The 19,700-nt window shown below is 34.4% G+C and overlaps 1 protein-coding gene across 2 annotated transcripts in view; it reads left to right on the top strand.

The window, feature by feature from the left end:
• Nucleotides 1-19,700, top strand: part of sema3d (sema domain, immunoglobulin domain (Ig), short basic domain, secreted, (semaphorin) 3D) — a 197,243-nt gene that overhangs the window by 134,326 nt on the left and 43,217 nt on the right. For both annotated transcript variants that reach the window (XM_039761472.1, XM_039761471.1), the window contains exons 9-12: nucleotides 4,759-4,873; nucleotides 4,958-5,027; nucleotides 8,503-8,647; nucleotides 16,395-16,617. In XM_039761472.1, coding sequence (XP_039617406.1) covers nucleotides 4,759-4,873; nucleotides 4,958-5,027; nucleotides 8,503-8,647; nucleotides 16,395-16,617 — 553 coding nt within the window. The remainder of the gene's footprint in view (nucleotides 1-4,758; nucleotides 4,874-4,957; nucleotides 5,028-8,502; nucleotides 8,648-16,394; nucleotides 16,618-19,700) is intronic.

Raw genomic sequence — 19,700 nt, 5'->3', positions numbered from 1 at the left:
GCCCGATTCCCATCTAGTGAGTCTCAGTTGTCTGACGTGAATATGTAATCAACTGTGTGTCAATCTGAGAAGTTAATAATTTAAAATTCTTAAAGATCATCTGTAAAATCAACACATAGTTTTTTCAACAAAGTCGTGCAAAAAAGCATTTAATGTACTTTTCTGACCTTTAAATTCAGAAGTTATTACTGTGACCAATAATTCTACAAACATTTTTCTGAGAAAACCTGATTATAGGCCCTAACATTTTCTGTTAATTTTTGAGCTATTTACATATACGTGCATACATGTCTGATGAAATGTTGCTTTGAGCCACAAGAACATATATTATTAAAAACATTGTTTAACTTGGAAGCAGTATTATGCAGCATTAAAAATTACACACACAAGAAAAAAATGCAGCCTACACGAGAATATTTTTCATGTGAGGACATGCATAGGATATGTAACTGAATATACTAGTGGAAAGTGTCTTAAAATAACTGGTATGAAATCCAAGATTGTGTCAACTGTTTGCCGGGTGATTTCTTCGTCTCTCTAATAGGTCATTTCTCTCTTTTACCCTTTTCAGCATGAAAGATAAAATTTGGTGCAGAACACACACACATCTTCAACACTGCACCTGTTAATACTTTTCAGAAGATTACATCTTTTCTTTTAAATATAAAACAAAAAACAGCAAGAAACAATAAGCCATGTGTTTTTTGGTTATCATTTACTTGGCCCGATATTTTAAATAAACATTTTCTACCAGTGACAGAAATACACTCTTCTTTGTTTAATGCATTCCTAGTATTTCTCTTTTATTTAAATCTCACAATTATTTAACTACCAAAATATTAGTACATTACATGTAAAATTAAGGTTAGGAGTAGTGTTAGCAGTTTTGATTAAGCATTAAACAAGAATCATGCCCACCAAAATTATTTACTAGTTCATTTATCTTGGCAATCTACTCAATATCAGGTCATCTAGCAATGCTGAATATTTATTCATAAGAAAAGAGGCTTTCCAACATCTTGAAAGTGTATATTATTACTTATTCTAACAACAACCATGAATTCTTTCATGATAATGATTAACTTGACTTTAATTTAGTGCATGGATTATTAAAGTAAGGGAGGGATTCATATAGTTCAAAGTAATTATAAAGTTACATAACCAAATACATTTCCAGGAATTAAAATTCAGTGCCCCCATGCCAATTGCCCCTCTTTTTATATGTTTAAGACTTATCAGTAACTCTTTAATTCCAGTGGTACAAAATCAAGTAAGACACAATCTGAAACACCACTAAAGCAACCGCTGCCAAATACTGTACATGTGGCCAGTTGTTTTATCCATCCAACCCGCTGAATCCGAACACAGGGTCACGGGGGTCTGCTGGAGCCAATCCCAGCCAACACAGGGCGCGCAAGGCAGGAAACAAACCCCGGACAAGGTGCAAGCCCACCGCAGGGTGCGCACACACTAGGGACAATTTAGAATCGCCAATGTACCTAACCTGCATGTCTTTGAACTGTGGGAGGAAACCCACACAGACATGGGGAGAACATGCAAACTCCACGTAGGGAAGCGAACCCGGGTCTCCTAACTGCAAGGCAGTAGCGCTACCCACTGTGCCACCATGCCACCCCAGTTGTTTAATGCTTTGTATAATAGGAAATAAACAAAGTTTATTTGTCCATGTTTCTTTATCTCCTCCTCATTGCTGTTTTTTTCTGCTCACCCTCATTCTTTAGACTTTGCATTTCTCCCTTTTTCACCTTAGCTAATTAATTTTTTTTATTTTTGTCATAATATTTTTAAAAGGATCAGTTAAAATTTCTTGAGCACTTAGATCATTAACAGTTTAACTTTTTTACTTTCACGCCAACGTGTGGCGGAATTGCCGGCTGTATCCCCGGAAGCACTCCGGGTGTCCCCGGTCTTCTTCCCCCCATGGCGGTAACCACGGGCCCCTACTGGGTTGAGCTTCCAAGCTCCCTATCTGTGGTCCCCAAAGCAACCAGGGCGGTCGCCCCCACATGGTCTGGGGAAGGCGCAAGCCCCCCTCCGGTCCTCCTGGGCGTCCCGGCCAGGTCGCCTCCCTAGCCATCTCTGAGCGTATGTAAACATGATAACTTGAGTACGCTTTCACTTAGGTCAACAAAATTTTGTATACAAGTATTAGATACAAAACATAGATTTCTATCAACTTTTGGGCTATTTCTGTTAATTGGAAGTGGTACTTTACCTTTTATTCATTCAAGTCCAATTTATTCAACTTTACTTTTATAATAATTGTTCGATATATTATTAATTTGATTTGATTTGCTGTTGATGGTTCTTTAATGTACAGTACATAATATAAAAATATAATCATTGTCTTGCGGTTTACTCCTCAAATATCGATCCCCATTTCTGAGTATACGAGAAAGTCTAGGGGACATCACTCCCGGTTTTTGTTTAATAAAGCTAACACCAAGAATACTTGAAATTTATATTGCATTTATCACTCACTACCTGTTACAAATTTGAGTATAACCGATAATCCATGTTTTTGTGATTGTCTGTAGTTTAAACTGTTAAAATATGCCTAAAACACTTCATATTATGATTATACATATATAGCAATTAAAAATGAACTACATTAATAATGTTCATTTTTCATTTTCAATAAAATAAATACCCAAAGAAAACAGATTTTAGTCTGAAACCCAGAGTAGTTAAAGTCAGAAATGTAAAAAACATGATAAAATTAGTTTAAAATTGTTATTGTTAGATTAACTTTTGATCACCAATTGCTGGTTGCAGATAAGTGTCCTCAGTTCTTTTTTCTTTTTTTTAAACATTTTTTTATTGACAGGAATTTAAGAAAGTTGTATAAGGAAAGTATTTTAATTTTTAAATAAACCTAGTTTCCTGGAAGTATGCTCAGACTTTTGCATAAAACTATACTGTGCAATATTTTATTTTTGAAGCTTCCTTAATGTAGTTACTAGTCATAGGTATAGCAGAAAGCAGAAAGAAGCAATGCAAAAAACAGCTGTGAAAGTGGTGCCAGTTCTATTGCAGAACATTCTCATTGCCAGAGCCATGCTGATATCTAACTACTATGAACAGATTACCTGAATTAAGTGGAGAGTCTGTCACACTGGTATCAGGACAACAGTCTGTTCTTGGGTGTCGGCAGGACAAAGCAGCTGATTGCAGGCAGAGGCATTATCATCCCCTCAGTGTTTACAGAACTCAGGTGGGGAGGGTGGACAGTTTCAGATACCTACTTGTTCACATCACAGAGGAGCTAAATTGATCCTAACACGCTAACACCTTGGAGAAGAAGGCACAACACCATCTTTACCACCTCAGTTGCCTCAGGGATTTCAGGCTTCACTTTCAACTATAAAGGAACTTTTATACCATTTTTTCAACCATCAAAAACACATCCACCATTGAAAGTATTCAGACAGAAAGTATTAATGCCTGGTTTAGGGAAAAAATGCAGCAAGTCTGCAAGGCTCTGTGCAGATGGTAGGGTCAGCTGAACCCATCACTGGGTGTGCACTCTCACAGTTCCAGGATACCTACATCAAGCAATGCCAGACCAGAGCAAATAAAATTATCAATGAAACTTGCCATTTCAACAATGGCCTCTTTTTAGTACTGCGATCAGGTAAGCATTACCTCTCTCTAAAGTTCAGTTTAGAGAAACTGAAGCGGAGCTTTTTTCCAAAATCCACACGCATCTTGAATAAGGAAAGTGTCTAGAACTACATGATGCCCTATTGTTAACTCGTTTACATTAAGTTTTTATGTTATTTATTTAGTTAGTATGTATTACTACCACATATTTAATATTCTTTTAATTATTTTTGATATTATCAAGCCATGTAATATTTTTATGGTCATTTTATATTCCTCCGAAAGTCACAGTCATTGGAGTTACACAACTATGCATTTCAATACATATTGTGCTGTATGTATAATTTGTATGTGACAAATACAATTTGATTGGATTTGATTTAATTGAGTCTTGGACGAGTGAGGGTGGATGTGTGTACAAATATTATTTATGATTATCGAGTCTGAGGCAGAACCTTGTGTCTGATGCTCCAGGGATTGAATCTGGTCCAACACAAACCTGAACTGAAATTAGTGATGTCAAAAAAACTGTTTATTTACTTTTGCTTTGTGCTTATTGCTTCTTCTATGCTGTTTGGTCCAACAGTTCAAATGTTATGTTCTCATATATTATTCATAATGCTTTCTAATTTTTACCAATATTTTTTGACAATTCTTACTTTAAAAATGATCTGTGGCTCCACCCTATAAAGCAACAATACAATTAAAACTATACAGCAGTTCATATTATTCAGACTTCTTTTGCTTGCATACTGAAAATCTGCACTGGTATACAATGGTTTACCAGTTAGGCACTTATTAGTAATCACTCCAAAGTGAAAATTTTAAAACTTAATCATGCAATCTTTCTAAGTCTCGCTGTGTGTATTGGGTGGAAAAAATAAATGTTTTCATTTATAGTATATGGTACTAATTTTAGTATCAATTATGAAAAGGTCAAGAATTGCAACAATTTCAAATAAATTGCAAAAAATAAACTGACTATGTTAATTTGGGTATAACTGCTTTTCAAGTTGCTCAAAGAAGGATCAAAGTGGTTATTGAAAAGAAATGATAAAGACTTGCTATTGGTTTGTCAGTATTTTATAAACTTGCAGAGTTACATTACTTCTCCTTCCTTGTTTTCATTTCCAGAATGACATAGGAGGTCTAAGAAGTCTAACCCAGAAATGGACCACATTTCTAAAAGCCAGATTAATCTGCTCAATTCCTGGACCAGATGGTGTTGATACACATTTTGATGAATTACGTAAGCATATACCAAGCTATGCCAATATCTTTTTTTCGTTCCTTTGATAAAAATTTGAATAAACATTTTCTGGTTCATTTACAGAGGACATTTTTCTTCTGTCAACAAAAGATGAAAGAAATCCTATAGTTTATGGATTGTTTACTACAACAAGGTAAGTTAATGTTAGTTAAATGTATTTTTATAGTATAATTCTGATTAGTGAGGTTGAGAGCTCAGATTTACAAAGAAAATATAACATATACATACATACTGGTACAAAACCCATCAAGAAATGACTAGAAAAATACAATGCATTTTGAATTGAAATAACTTTGAAAATGTGAGTGAAGAATGGTTTCATAGTTTCTGACACTTGTGAGAGACAGTTTTGCTGAGCAGCTGCTTGTGCCAATGCTACAGGAACTTCTTCTTGTAGATAACTGGTGATGTTCCCTCATTCTTTGAGCTCTTGCTCATTTTCTACTGTTCCATTTGGTCATTTTAGCTGGCACATTTCTTTCGTTATCTGATATTTACATTTCAAACATGATGAGCCTGGATGTCTGTCTATACTCATTTTAATTGACAGCAATTTCCGAGTACAATAATATATTTCACTGACGTCATTGTTACAGCTTTAGAGCTTTCTTGGTATAATCTTTATAAAAATCGTTTAATTTCCACCCTACAATGCCACCCTCTGTCTGAAATATGAAATGCAACTAATGCATGGAACAACATAGTCAAAATTATGCTAATTATGTTGATGTACATAAAATACATACAAACATTAATACATTTTTCAATTTCTTGTGGTCATTGCTAATCCTGTAATTTCAAGTCAGGTTAGGTAATATTATTTGATAACAATGGTGAGTAAAAAGATGTTGGATATCCTGTTTGAAATAAATTGTTTTCAGGCAAGAACTGGAGTTATATGACTACTTAGCAGAACTTTTCAGGTCAATTTGTAATTCTGAGCAGAGTATGAAAAACAAGAACTGACTGCATTGTAGTGCTATTTACAAAATGTCCATACACTAACTGATCTTTAGGACAATTAGCTCTTTGAAAAACTTTTTGAGAAGATGTATCATTATGTTCTATTATTAGTAGACAGACCTGAGAGTTATTACCATGATGTGAAAATAAAAGTTAAGATTCCCAAATATATCTCCTAATGTCAACATATAGAAAGAAAACAGAATTGGTTCCAGCAATGAACTATTTAGAGCATTAAATATTCTGAGAGGATAGAGAGAATACTTGCATCATATTTTCACATAGTATATTAAAAGCAAACTGATTTTCAGAAGTAGTAGTATAAAGTTGTCAAAAAGACTTTGTGCTGAAGGTTTGACAGGGTGAGTGGCAGTAGGAAATCCATTGCCTAAAGGACAAAATAGGGCCTTGAAGTACTGGCTATGGACTACTGCAGACTGGACAAAGCCTCTTTATAGTAGAAACTGGAGACTTACTTTTTTATCACTGTGAAGCTGTGCTTGAAGCTGATGTGCTGTGGGGTGCCTATCATGCAGGCTGGTGATCCCTTCCTATCAGAGTTTCCTCCAGTTTCGAATTGCCTTTGGATTGTGAAGGACGCTTTACTCTCTGATACTTTGATTTTTTTGCAATTTCTCTAAATGAAAGGCATACACTTCTAAGGGTAATAATGTCATGTCTCATTTCATTTATTAATTGTTGTTTTCTTGCCATTATCACTGGAATATTGTGTAAGCAGTACTTCAAAGGGTAACTTAGTCAGTTCTGACTCTGCTTTAAGCCAGACAGGGGGATAATAAGTAATCAACAGAAGTTGGGACCCTGGTACAAATGGTTTGCTTCAACTTGCAAGGCTTAATTTACTTTAATTGCTGCAGAACACCTGTAGTTGTAACTTATTATTTGTTCCCTGAAGATGGTCCATTTGTAAAGTTCTGAGCTTTTCTTTTTTTCAGCTTTTGCTACTGTAACTTAAACCTCTGGCAGTTTACTGCTTACCTTTTCACCATTTTAGGTCATTCAATGCATACATCTCAGCTGAATAAATTTAAAGAAAAACTGGAAAAACTGAGGTGTTCAGAATCTTCAGAATCTTTTGACTTATCTATCTATCTATCTATCTATCTATCTATCTATCTATCTATCTATCTGTCTGTCTGTCTGTCTGTCTGTCTGTCTGTCTGTCTGTCTATCATGACCACAAGGGGGCACCATCCAAAGACACAGCAATACAGCACACAGTATATTAATAAAATAAAAGACTTTTCTTCTCACAAGGCACTTCTCCAGTAATCAGCCAAAATAAACAATACAATCACAATAATAACAAATTCTTCATCCTTCTCTACCTGCACTGATTGTTGCCCACTTCCTCCTGACTCTGACTCCCTGATGTGAGGCAGTCAATTCCTTTCATGACAAACTCAGGAATGCTTCCAGGATCACACTGTGCCCTTGAGTAATAAATTCAGGGTCATAGATAAAGTAGGAAAGTCCTCCCCTGACAGCACCCTTTATCGATCCCCAGTGACCCCGACAAAGATTTTACTTCAGAACTCCTAGTCCCAAGCACCTCTGTGGATATCCCAATCCTTGGCTCTTCCTAGTCCGTTTATTAAAACATACTGGCCGGGTACAAATTTATTTCCTTGCCCCTCCAGGCTATCTCCTTGTGTCACTATGCTGGCATCCTGTCCGGGTTATGGAACAGCCTTCAATCCAGCCAGGATGCCCAGTCTCCTCCTACAATAAATAAATATATATATATATGGTAAAGTATAGTTAGTAGTTTACAATAGATTAGACAATTAATCGGTTAAAGTGATTTATTAAATTGCCTGAATTGACTTTATAAATATTAAATCATTATGGAAGAGATATAGCAGATTGGATAATGGATGAATGGATGGAAGAGAAACATGAACAGCCAACAGAACACCATTTATTTACTCAGAACTTTATAAAATTTAAATCATCTCTTAAACATCCATTCTCTTCAAAACCCACTTATTCTAATAAAGGCTTTCTGTGTTCTGATTTTCATGTCTAGTTAGAGTTTTTTGAGACATATACGACTTAATTGATCTTTAGAAAAATTGTGCTAATATGAATACATTCACTTTTTAGGATCTGTGTGGTAAATTAAAAAGTTTAGTTAATAAAGTAAAACTATTATTTAAAGTTTGTGTTTTATTAAAATAAAGGAGATCTGAAAGATAAGGCTTGAATGGTCTGCCGCAGCCTGCAAATTACTCTTTTAGTTATTTCACGCCCCCCAGTGGTTAAGAGTATTAAAACTCTTTGTAATAAGAAACTTGACTGTTTTTAACAGAGCACATTTATAGCTTCTATAAGAAGATACAGAGCTTACCTTTTATATCATCAATTTAGCACAGGCATTGCATTTGAAGGTTTAGAAAATAGCTGTGTAGCTATATAGGTGCCAGCTGCTTTATTGAAATTGCACTGTGTCTTAACTACTACAGTATACCAGGGGTTCAAATAACCTGAATATGCCCAGTGGCTTGGTTATATTTTCAAATGCCCATGTAATTACTTTTTTTTTTTACTGGCAGCAAAAGGGGCATTACAGACAAATTGTTTTTTTTTTTTTTGTTTAAACATTTAATATGTCTCTTTTTCAGCTCTATTTTCAAAGGCTCTGCAGTCTGTGTATATAATATGGCTGATATTCGCGCTGCATTTAATGGTCCATATGCTCATAAAGAAGGACCAAATCATCGATGGATTGAATATGAAGGGAAGATACCATATCCACGTCCTGGAACAGTAAGTATTCATTTTATTAGAAAATTTAAAATTAAATAATAATATAAGAGAAGTCATTACACAACATATAATTTTCTTTCCTTTTTTATGCAGTTTCTATATATGCAATAAATGTATTAGAATTAAAAAAGTTTATAGCTTGTCTTATAGCTCTTCATGTTATTGGGAATGAAACAGAAAAAGAAAATAAAAATTATGCATTATTTCCATTTTTATTAATATTAGTATTTTTAACTAAATTGTTTTATGTGCAATATAAAGTTACTAAGTTTATTGTGAGAAATTTTAGTATGCTGAAAAAGATTTCACAATAATGCCATTTTGACTGGAGTGATGGGAAATTGTAGTTTTTTAACACAATGAAATGATCAACAAAGCAGAAGTGCACTGATAAATGGAATAATAATACAGTGGCACAATGTGGTAATATGTGATGTTATAGGCAGAAGCCTTATGTAAAATATTTAATCTTTTTCAGACAATTCATGTACTGTATGTTTTGTAAATGGAGACAGTGGCAAAAAGCTAAATGGGTTACAACACATTTAGATGAGGTTAATGGAAAGCACAATGTAGGACCTTAGCTTAGATATAAAAGACTGACAGAAAAGGAATCCACAACAACAAAGGTGACATGCAATCCATAGAAGTGCTGAAGGTGAATAACCAAACTCATTTGTGCTTCCCTTGTACCATGAAGTGGAGTTTTGTTAGGGTAGTTGTGACCACCTATCCCAGTGTCATACTGTGTTGTGCAGAACACAATGTTCTTACCCTGTGCTTTCTGGTCGCCCATGCCTGTCATGGTGATTTAAGGCTGAAGAAGCTAAATGTGTTTAAATGAATGGGAAAAACTTAAGGGATGGTTAGGCTTTAGAGTACATTGTGAATAAATTGTTGTGTTGCATCCCTGGATTGTCGTTGGAAAGCAGTCAGTTTTGCCACATTTCCACAAAGCTAATGGAGTTAAGTTTCCTCATAAAGTGCATAAATGTTGCACTGGGAACTCACAGAATGAAAATGGCTTTAGGTTAAATAGATGGTTCACATCTTTAGGTGAGCTTGATACCTGTTTAAGGAATTTGAATGAGCAGAGTCATTTTATTTTTTATTCAAAGCCACAGCAAAATCTGTTATAATAATAAATCACTGACTAAACTTCAAACGGTGCTGAAAGACAAATGAGTTCAAAGCTCCTCCTTTGACTAGTGGACCTTAGAGCCTTCCCAAAGAGCAATTTGTTTTATGATTAAAAGTTCAAAATTACAGCGGAATTATTGTAATGTAATGTGTCATCTGTTTATGCTGAGATCAGTCATGCATTATAAGTACCATTTATTTTTGCATTATAAGTTTATTTCCTCATGCAATAATGTTAAATGTACATGAATTAGAAACTCCCAGTAATAGTACATTTTTAAAAATCTTTTCAACCCATTATTCTATTTTAATGCCTTTTAAATAAACCCTGAATAATCATAAATCTATTCAATTTTTTTCATTGTGATTATAATTCTAAAAAAATAATGCGAGAGATGCACCAAAAATAGACTTTTTACTGTCGTTATACTGTAGAATGTAGGATTTCCAATAAAATGAATGAATAATTTGTTGGGTTTTTTTTTGCTATATCGATAAGACTGCGTGTTAAGTTGTTAAAAGAGATGTTGCTTATTGCAACAGTCTTTAGAATTTTAATTTAATAAATATTTTTTCATAACATTGACAGTTAAATCCCTTTTTAATTTATATTTTGTTCATCCTTATCATTTTCAAGATTACATTATTAAATGTATAAGCTGTAACTGTTTCAGAATTTTTATTTTCATGTAATAAATTCTTTTATTATAAAATAGTTAAAAATGTTGACTATTCTACTATTGAACCTTTGAGTCAGCAAAGTATTCTAAAACTGAAGTACAGTTTTTTCCCTTTTAAATCTTGTTTTCAAAACAGAGCAGCTGTCAATAGGATATGACATATCTATACTAGATAATGTTAAATTTTACTTAAGCTATGTTAACTTAAAAGAAAAGAAATCATTTGTCTTAAGGTAACCCCCACCATTAAATGAATTAATTTTAGAGATTACTGTAGCATAAAATGTTCACTATACTGATTAAAATTTACTGGACCATAACAAATAGTATACACCCGTTATCTGACAAGTACTTTGTCATGCATTCACAAACTACTGATGTGATTGAATGTATGGTAAGTAAATTATAAAGAAAATACTACATTATGATGTAGAGTGAAAAGATATTAATATAATACATGAAAAATGAATTTCTAGAAAATATTTTATATTGCTCTGTTGTACCAAAATGCACATTTCGTTAATGAGCCTGATAAAGAATGTGACTGTTAGAGACACTAAAGCAACCAAAATGCAAAGAGCTTAATAATAATAGTTTTGAGTAGTGCTTTTGAAATTTCTATTTTTAATGAACACTGCTTTGCCTTTTTCCCTGTCACTAGAAAGGGATTCATTATAGCAGATAAAATATATTTCTGCCAAGTTTAAATGAAGGTATCTGGGCCCCTGTTACAGGTAAAAGTTTCTTCTTTCATGGTAAAAATAATGGAACTGGCATTTCCACAGCTGGTCCCACCTTGATAGCGTCCAGTTCTCAGTAGACAGGTACAGTTTCCTTTGTCTTTAGATTGCCTTTACTGGACTGAGCACATTCATTTGCACTTTAGTCTCTTTCCTGTGGTATGTCTCTTCCAAGAGATTTGTAGTTTCCTTCTGAAAAAGAAAAACTGGCTTTGAAACATCTGGGATTCTCTTTTTTTCCCAGTGGTTTCACTGAGCTCCATTTATCACAAGACGTCAGGAGAGAAGTGACAAGAAATATTCAAACACAAAAAAATAACATATAGTTGTAGTCTGGACTATTGGACAAGCATGACATAGCACTTTCAAACACTTTTACTCCAATTCAGGGTGACAGAGGTCTAGATCTTATACTGGCATCATTGAGTACAAGGTGAGAAGAAGCTCTGGACATGGTGTCAGTTCATTACACACCCCACACATGCACACGCACACACTCACACTCAAACAGGATCAATTTGGATTTGCCAATCATTTTTGTAAATGTGATAGGAAAACCTGAGAATAGCTGACATAGGCATAGACACAGACATCAAGAGAATATGGCACCTCCATGCAACCAACAATCAGCCCTGAGTTTCAATCGTAGGACACTACATCAGTGAAGCAGCATTGCACTTCTATGCAGCTGTACCACTGGACTCTGTTGTTAATTTTTATATAGATATGAGGTTTGTTTGCATCTCTCGGACTGGCACAGACAACCTGTCTGCAGACCCACATTGTATTGAAAAACTCATCAGAAACTTCAAAAGACTTTGTTGGACAGTTATCTTATCCAAAGATCTTGACTAGACATTATTCTCCTCTCTTGCTAAATGAATTTTAGCCTGAAGAGGTCTATTAATTTTTTACATTTAAGATGTCTCACTTAAAGGGTTTCCAATGTTGTATCTATCCAAGTGTATATATATATAAACACAGCAAATTTCAGTTTCTGTATTACATCTTGAAGAAGGGGATTGAGCTGCTTCGAAAGCTTGCATATTGTAATCTTTTTAGATCGTCAATAAAAGGTGTCATTTTGCTTGAATTCTCTATAGATTAACAAAAATTTAATAATTATAAAATTGGCCATTAGTGAACAATTTTATCCAATAAGTAGTTTGCTTACGTACTTTTAAGAAAGCTCTTGACATGGAGTAACTGTGTTTCACAGTCCTATGGACCTAGATTCCATCCTGTATATTAGTTATGGAGTCTGCACCTTTCTTTATAGACCCTGTATGAAGTAATGTGCCTTGAGAAGGACTATTGACCCGAATGCTACTAGAACAGGCTCCAACCCCAACAATCTTATAGCTGATACATAGCCATCTACTCATCCATTTAATGATTTCACTTGTTCCATTCAGTTCCGGGGCAACAGAGTCTGTCCAAAAAGCTTCAGGGGGTACCGCTCCATCTAAGGAATCACTTAAAACAATTCAAATTTACTTACAATGGCTCAGTTTATTGAAAAAAATATATATAATACTTTTAGATAAAACTGATTAGATCTGAGGCAGAGTTATTCATTAAAATCATGATTTCAAGAGGTTTATCAATTAAAGTGCAGAAGATTAAGCTACTATTTTATATCTATCAGCTTCCAGGTGAACAAATATAAGTTCACAGCTTTTATTTCTATTGTTGGCCTTGGGTTCATATTTTATTAGGTAGAATAATTAAATTTCATTATTTTTTCTGAAACAGGTATCTATAGGTTAAGATACCATAATGATAAAAATGAAGAAACTAATCTCCCTCAGAGAGACGTGCTCTAAGTTTAAATTACAAGGTTCAATATAATATTTTTTCTTTTCTGGAATGGTCACCTGAACTGTACAGTAACTCAGTTCCTGAAAAGTACTGTATATGTTTATTCTACAAACCATATTTATATATAAAGGTTCTAATTTCCAAACAGTCTCGTAAGTGTTTCTCATTGCCTATTGATGGTCTCCTTCTTCTGTGCCAAGTAACATCATCACCATGTGTGCCTCAAACTAGTAAAGAAATAGTGAATAAAATGCAAAGGACACTCTGTTATGCCACACAATTCTAAAATGTTAAGCCACCGTGGCAGAAGAGAAGGGGACAAACCTAAATGTATTTAAACCCAAAGTCAATAGCAGGAATCTTATCTTACCCAGAATGAAATCCAGTAATCAAAGCAAAGGGATTACAAAACACTCCAAACTGAAATGTAAAATATATTTTTTCATTGGAGTAGTCTTTGAAAATTTTATTCACAATCATGGATGTTAGATTACATGTGGCCCCAGCTTTGAAATCGTCTCACGAATGACAGCACACAACATGACTTCTGGGGAGTGCACCCTGACAATGGTGACCAAAATGTAAGGGTCATGGCATTGTAGCATTTACAAAACAAGAACGTATTGAATGTAAAATTTTACTAAATCAAAATATTTCTAGGAAATGATAAGTCCAAAAGATTCCTTGATATTTCAGAAAATGTGCAAGAGGAACCAGAAAAAAATGATTTAAGCCAAAAAGAAGTTAATTAAACACAACGAACCCTAACACACACCTACTACATTTCTATACCTGAAATGAAAAGAACTACCAACTAATTTGTAAAGCAGTGAAAAACAGTGCCATATCATACATTACTCCAACAGCTTAATTCAACTTTAGCTCAATGTTTAGATTATTAGGCAGGGCTATTCCAGCAGCATCAGGCATGAGGCAAGAAGTTTCCCTGAATAGAATGCTAGTCCTTGTGATTCACACATCCACACCCACTCAAACTGGTGTAGTTTTGACTCATTATATAAGCCAGCACATGACTTAAGAAAGTAAAGAAGAAATACATAAAGAAAATCTATGTAAGTGGAAAATTAAGATACTTTGTGGAGAGAGTTATAAGCATAGCCCCTAACCCTGTGAGATTGAACAAGTCAAAAGAATATTTATTTAAATAAACAATACAAAAGAATCATTATTTATTTTATTTCCTCATTAACATTGCTATTTTCGTCCTTCCCTTCTGTCACAAACACTACAAGAAACAAACATAAAAAAAACAAGACTGAAACATTAAATGGGTGTGTAGTAGGGCTCAACTGAAATGAGTCAGCTATGGAAAACAAAACACCCTAGCAGTCAGAAATCTGGTCAGTCGCTTGAGGTGACAGAATTTTCCTTTGGCTTAAGGGGCCAGTATTTTTGGTTTCCTACTTGTATGAATAGTATAGACTTTGGATGCCCAATGACTAGATAGATGCAAATTTTAAAACATGCATATTCAAACACACAGTACATTTCATGCAACATACACTTATATACTTAAACCACAAGTATGCACATATTGTATGTGGATGTATAGGTTTATAGGATCAGAGCACAGTGAAATTCTTACTTGCATGTGTTATTCAACATGAAGGAGCCAATCCCAGCTGGCATGGGAGTAAGACAGAAACAGACACTGGACAGGGCACTGTTCCATTTCATATTGAACACACTAGGACCAGTTTAGCATGGTCAGTTCTCTTTACCTGAATGTCTTTGGACAGTGGGAGGAAATCAAAGCACCCAGAGGAAACTCACACAAATATGAAGAGAACATGCAAACTCGATGCAGTTAGGACCTGGGATGCAAACCCAGGTCTTCTTACTGTGAGACAGCAGCACTGCCTTTGCTCCACAATGCCACCTACTAAAGCTGTAACAGATAATCAGAATTTACAATGACAACGAAAAAAGGTAAAGACAAAACACATTTAATGACATTGTTGTGCAGTTCTAGGTCAGAAAAGTAGTCTCCTAACACTGCAGTGATGCTAACTAATGTGTCACCATGGTGCCTATCAGGAAGAGCATAATTAACAAATTAATCACAAAAGACCCATTAATGGGGAAAACACTGATTCATTCTTTGTCTTTAACTGTTTCCAAATTGCAATAATCTGTACTCGAGGACACGCGTACCATTAGCATACTGCAATCCTGATTTGTTTCCTGCTGGTCCAAATTGCGACTCACAACAGTTGATGAAGAAAATAACAGAGGAAGAATATAAGTGTGTGCTCTGAGAGCTCTATGGGCTAACAAAAGTATCTCAGGATTTTGGGTGAATTTTATTAGATGTCTGGTAGAAAGATGCTGAGATAGAACTTTCTTTGGTTGTGTTTTGTTTTTTAAAATAATTATTGCATCCAATCTCTCCATTACAATGAATTTAATAGGATTAGCCTCCCCAATTGTGTTTTGAATGTTTGCTGTACTACTAGGTACAACTCAGGAGAAATAATTTATGAACAAATTAAAAGAGCATTCGGTATTCTAAGGATTTTGCTCCCAGTTCATTTTGTATGGATGCCCTACATATATATTAATGTTTGTCTCATTGATATTTTAATAGATTGCATAAAATATAGTTGTGTGACCAACATAACACATTGAGTATTTGTAAATTACATATACTTTCTTGAAAAAATGTCACATTCTGGCATACTTTTCTTAGTCATTTATTACCATTCATTCAGTTTAGGGTAAGTGGCAGACCGTGAACCTCTGGTATACATACCTTTTTACTATTATTATGATAAAAGGTTAACAAGATAGTTTAAGTTGTAGGCAGGCAAAATTTTTATATTATGTTAGGTTGAAAAGCTTAATTAATTACAAAATATTTAATATTTTTATATAACAGTACCAATAGACTTCCTTTGTGGAAGCCATGTAAATAAATTGCATTTTTTTTATACATATAAAGCATTTGATCATATTAAATAGTTTTACACCTCAGGCTAATTTACAAATATATATATAGAATCAAAGCAATAATGCACAAAAATACAACAGTGCCAATGAAACTGGTCATGATGTTCAGTGTGCAGTTTATTGGTGCCTTTATTCTAAGCTGCCACTAGAGGGAAACATTGCTTTTCTAGAATGTGTTTCACATGTCTGCTTGGACTTACATAATAAATGAGTCTCTTTTCTTGTGCAATAGTTAGGACATTACAGCACATATTCTCTACTTTTGTACCTAAGATCATTAAACTGTGTGTTTGACTCACTTTCTAATACGTTATGAGTGTTTTATTTTTTCTCTTATTGATATTAGAAATTGTTAATCTAAGTGTTGAATACATCAATTATTTCATTGTATTTTAGTGTCCCAGCCGAACCTATGACCCACTTATCAAGACAACTAAAGATTTTCCAGACGATGTTATCACTTTTATAAAATACCATCCAATGATGTATAAACCTGTTTATCCAATGGGAGGAGAGCCTGTGTTTGCAAGAACTAATGTAGACTACAAGTTTACACAAATTGTTGTGGACCGAGTTGGAGCAGAAGATGGGCAGTACAATGTTATGTTTTTGGGAACAGGTAAGTGTTGTTTAGTATATTGTATATATTGTATATAATATATTTATGTATAATCAGAGGAAGGGATCAAACTGCATCTGGAAAAATACAGTTGAAAGTTACTTTTATGGTGAATATGAGTCTAATTGTACAGTGTATTTTTTATGAGATTATTTATCAACTATGCAATTTTTTCATAAACATATACAGTATCCTTTATACTGTAAGTATTTGGGTATAGAAATTAAAATTATTATTGTGGGTTATTGTGGGTGTGTTTAAAATCAGTTCCTCTGTGAAATGCAAACATTTTACCGATGTATTTCGTGCCTTTACTTTGTGCAGAGTACAAGCAATCTGTTGAGAAGAGTCTAAATAGATAGATACAGTATATAGAACTTTATTCTGTACTACTTGAATTTATTTCAATCGATTCATCTAATCTGAAATTTTCTGGACTAAACAATATATCATAGTAAAATGTTAATGCTTATATACATTGAAATATTCCCAAACAAAAGTTGGAATTTTATACTTTTGCCTTTTAGCCATCTAAAAAATTATGTTTGAGTGTACAGTAAAAAATATATATATATATTTTTACCTAACTTCTCGCAATACTAAAAAGAGTACATTGTTTCTTTGGGGGTTGATTTAGAGGTACAGAAAAACCTTTGGTAGTGAAAGTTACATTTTGTGTTTTTTTTTCTTTGTTTACATTTTTTTTTTTTTAATTTTTACATTTTTTGACTAATGTGACCATTTTATTAATAAAAAAAAGCTAGCTATGTATCAGTAAGAGTGAAAGGGAAGATCTACAGGACGGTAGTGAGACTAGCTATGTTATATGGATTGGAAAAGGTGGCACTGACCAGAAAGCAGGAGACAGAGATTTGTATTGGGTGTGGCAAGGATGGATTGGATTAGAAATGAGTACATTAGAGGGTCAGCTTAAGTTGGATGGTTGGGAGACAAAGTCAGAGAGGCAAGATTGCGTTGATTTGGGGAGATGGAGGAGAGATGCTGAGTATATTGGGAGATGGATGCTAAGGATAGAGCTGCCAGGGAAGAGGAAAACAGGAAGGCCTAAGCAAAGCTTTATGGATGTGATGAGAGAGGACATGCAGGTGATGGGTGTAACAGAGCAAGATACAGAGGACAGAAAGATCTGGAAGAAGATGATCCGCTGTGGCAACCCCTAATGAGAGCAGCCAAAAGATGAAGCTACCTGGCTTTGTCCAGGAAATTCCGTAAGACAGTGGGCTTTAGTTATAGTGCCATCAGTTAATCAGATATATCAGACGTACTATGTAGCAAAGTACTTTTCCGTATAAAATATTTGGATTTTTTTTTTTTTTTATCAAGAGCTAATATTATTGGCGAGCAGTGCCGTGTAGTGGTTAAGGCTTTACAATTCAAACCCAATTAAAGTTCTGCTACTGACACTGTCACCTCAACTGCCTTTGCTCCAATTGGAGAAACAAAATAAATGTAACCAATTTCAAATGTTGTACATCACCTTGGATAAAAGCATCAGTCAAATAATAAGTAATAATAATATTATTAGATCTCTGGACATACTTACTCTTGAACATGTTCATGAGTGAAATATTCCTGCCATAGATCAATTCTTGATTTTTCCTGCTTTCCTTGGGACTTGGCTTTTGTTGATGGATCATTGAAAAACACAATTTTACAGGAAAGTGTATTCTTTTGAACTGAAATGTTTAATAAGTAGAAATAATGTGAAATTTGTATATGTATATTAATATTATTAGATGTTTTCAGTTTTCATCCTTTAATCAAGTACAGTAATTCTTTTTGTATACTATGTCAGTTGTATGTGGTTCCCCTTTAAAGTCTGTAGATGGGAATATATATACAAAGCACTGGTGTATTAACGTGAGGTGCATAGCGCGTGCAGCAGTAGCTTTGAGGGTTGCAACACAATGTGGTTTCCCCATTAGGAATTTAAGTAGCATAATCTAAGACCATTGTTGAGGGAATTGTGTTATGTAAGCACCATAATCGAAGGGTCGGGTGGTGGGGCAAGGTCTCTCTTGGTGTTTGCAGCACATCAATTGAAGAGTGGGGAGATGAGAGGGGGTGACACTCCATGTAGTTTTCAGTGGCTGGAGATCGACAGAATGAAACAGATAACCAAGATGAGAGCTGGTATGCATCTAAGAGTGTTTGTAGTCAACAGCAAAAAACACAGCTTGCTAACAATTGAGCTTTGCATCTTCCTTGAGCTTCACTGAACTTTCTCTTTCTATTTATCAACGTGATCATGTCTCTTTTTCCTGGTCCAGGGCACTGTCCTGATTTTCAGTCATCCACCCACTGTATTGATTAGTAGTGCATTTTGCCTAGCCCATTAGTCACTTCTACATCGTTCATCATTTGCATAAAGCTTATTCTCAACACAAAGCGTGTGAGTTAGCATAATATTATTACATATTGACAAATAAAAAACTGATCAACAAATAAAAAACTTTTGCCGGCTAAATATCTTTTTTCTATAATGTCACCATATTGCAATTAAATCTATCAAAGCATTTTTGAGATTTTGTTGTTTTTTTCTACTGGGGGGAGTTACCCCTAAATATTTATTTCTCAAAATATCCATTCTAAGCAGTTCTTAGACGTACCATCCTGCCAAATGTCAACTTTTAAACTACATGGGAAATAATGTTTTTTTGGTTGATGAGTGATTGAGTGATTGTGTGTGAGTGAGTCTGTCACTCAGGGTGGATTTTATATGCTGTAGATAGATAGATAGATAGATAGATAGATAGATAGATAGATAGATAGATAGATAGATAGATAGATAGATAGATAGATAGATGTAATTCCATCCATCCATTTTCTAACCCGCTGAATCCGAATACAGGGTCACGGGGGTCTGCTGGAGCCAATCCCAGCCAACACAGGGCACAAGGCAGGAACCAATCCTGGGCAGGGTGCCAACCCACCGCAATAGATGTAATTACTTCATTAAAAGAATTGTTTATTAGTAAGATGAAACACATGTCAGTTATTTAAAGTAATGAAAAGGTTAAAAAATCTTTCTTTTATGCTTTAATATATGCAAACAAATATCC

Source organism: Polypterus senegalus, chromosome 8 (assembly GCF_016835505.1).
Source record: "Polypterus senegalus isolate Bchr_013 chromosome 8, ASM1683550v1, whole genome shotgun sequence".
Lineage (NCBI taxonomy): Eukaryota > Metazoa > Chordata > Cladistia > Polypteriformes > Polypteridae > Polypterus > Polypterus senegalus.
The sequence above is the reverse complement of the archived record's forward strand: the minus strand, read 5'-3'. Positions and strand labels throughout refer to the sequence as shown.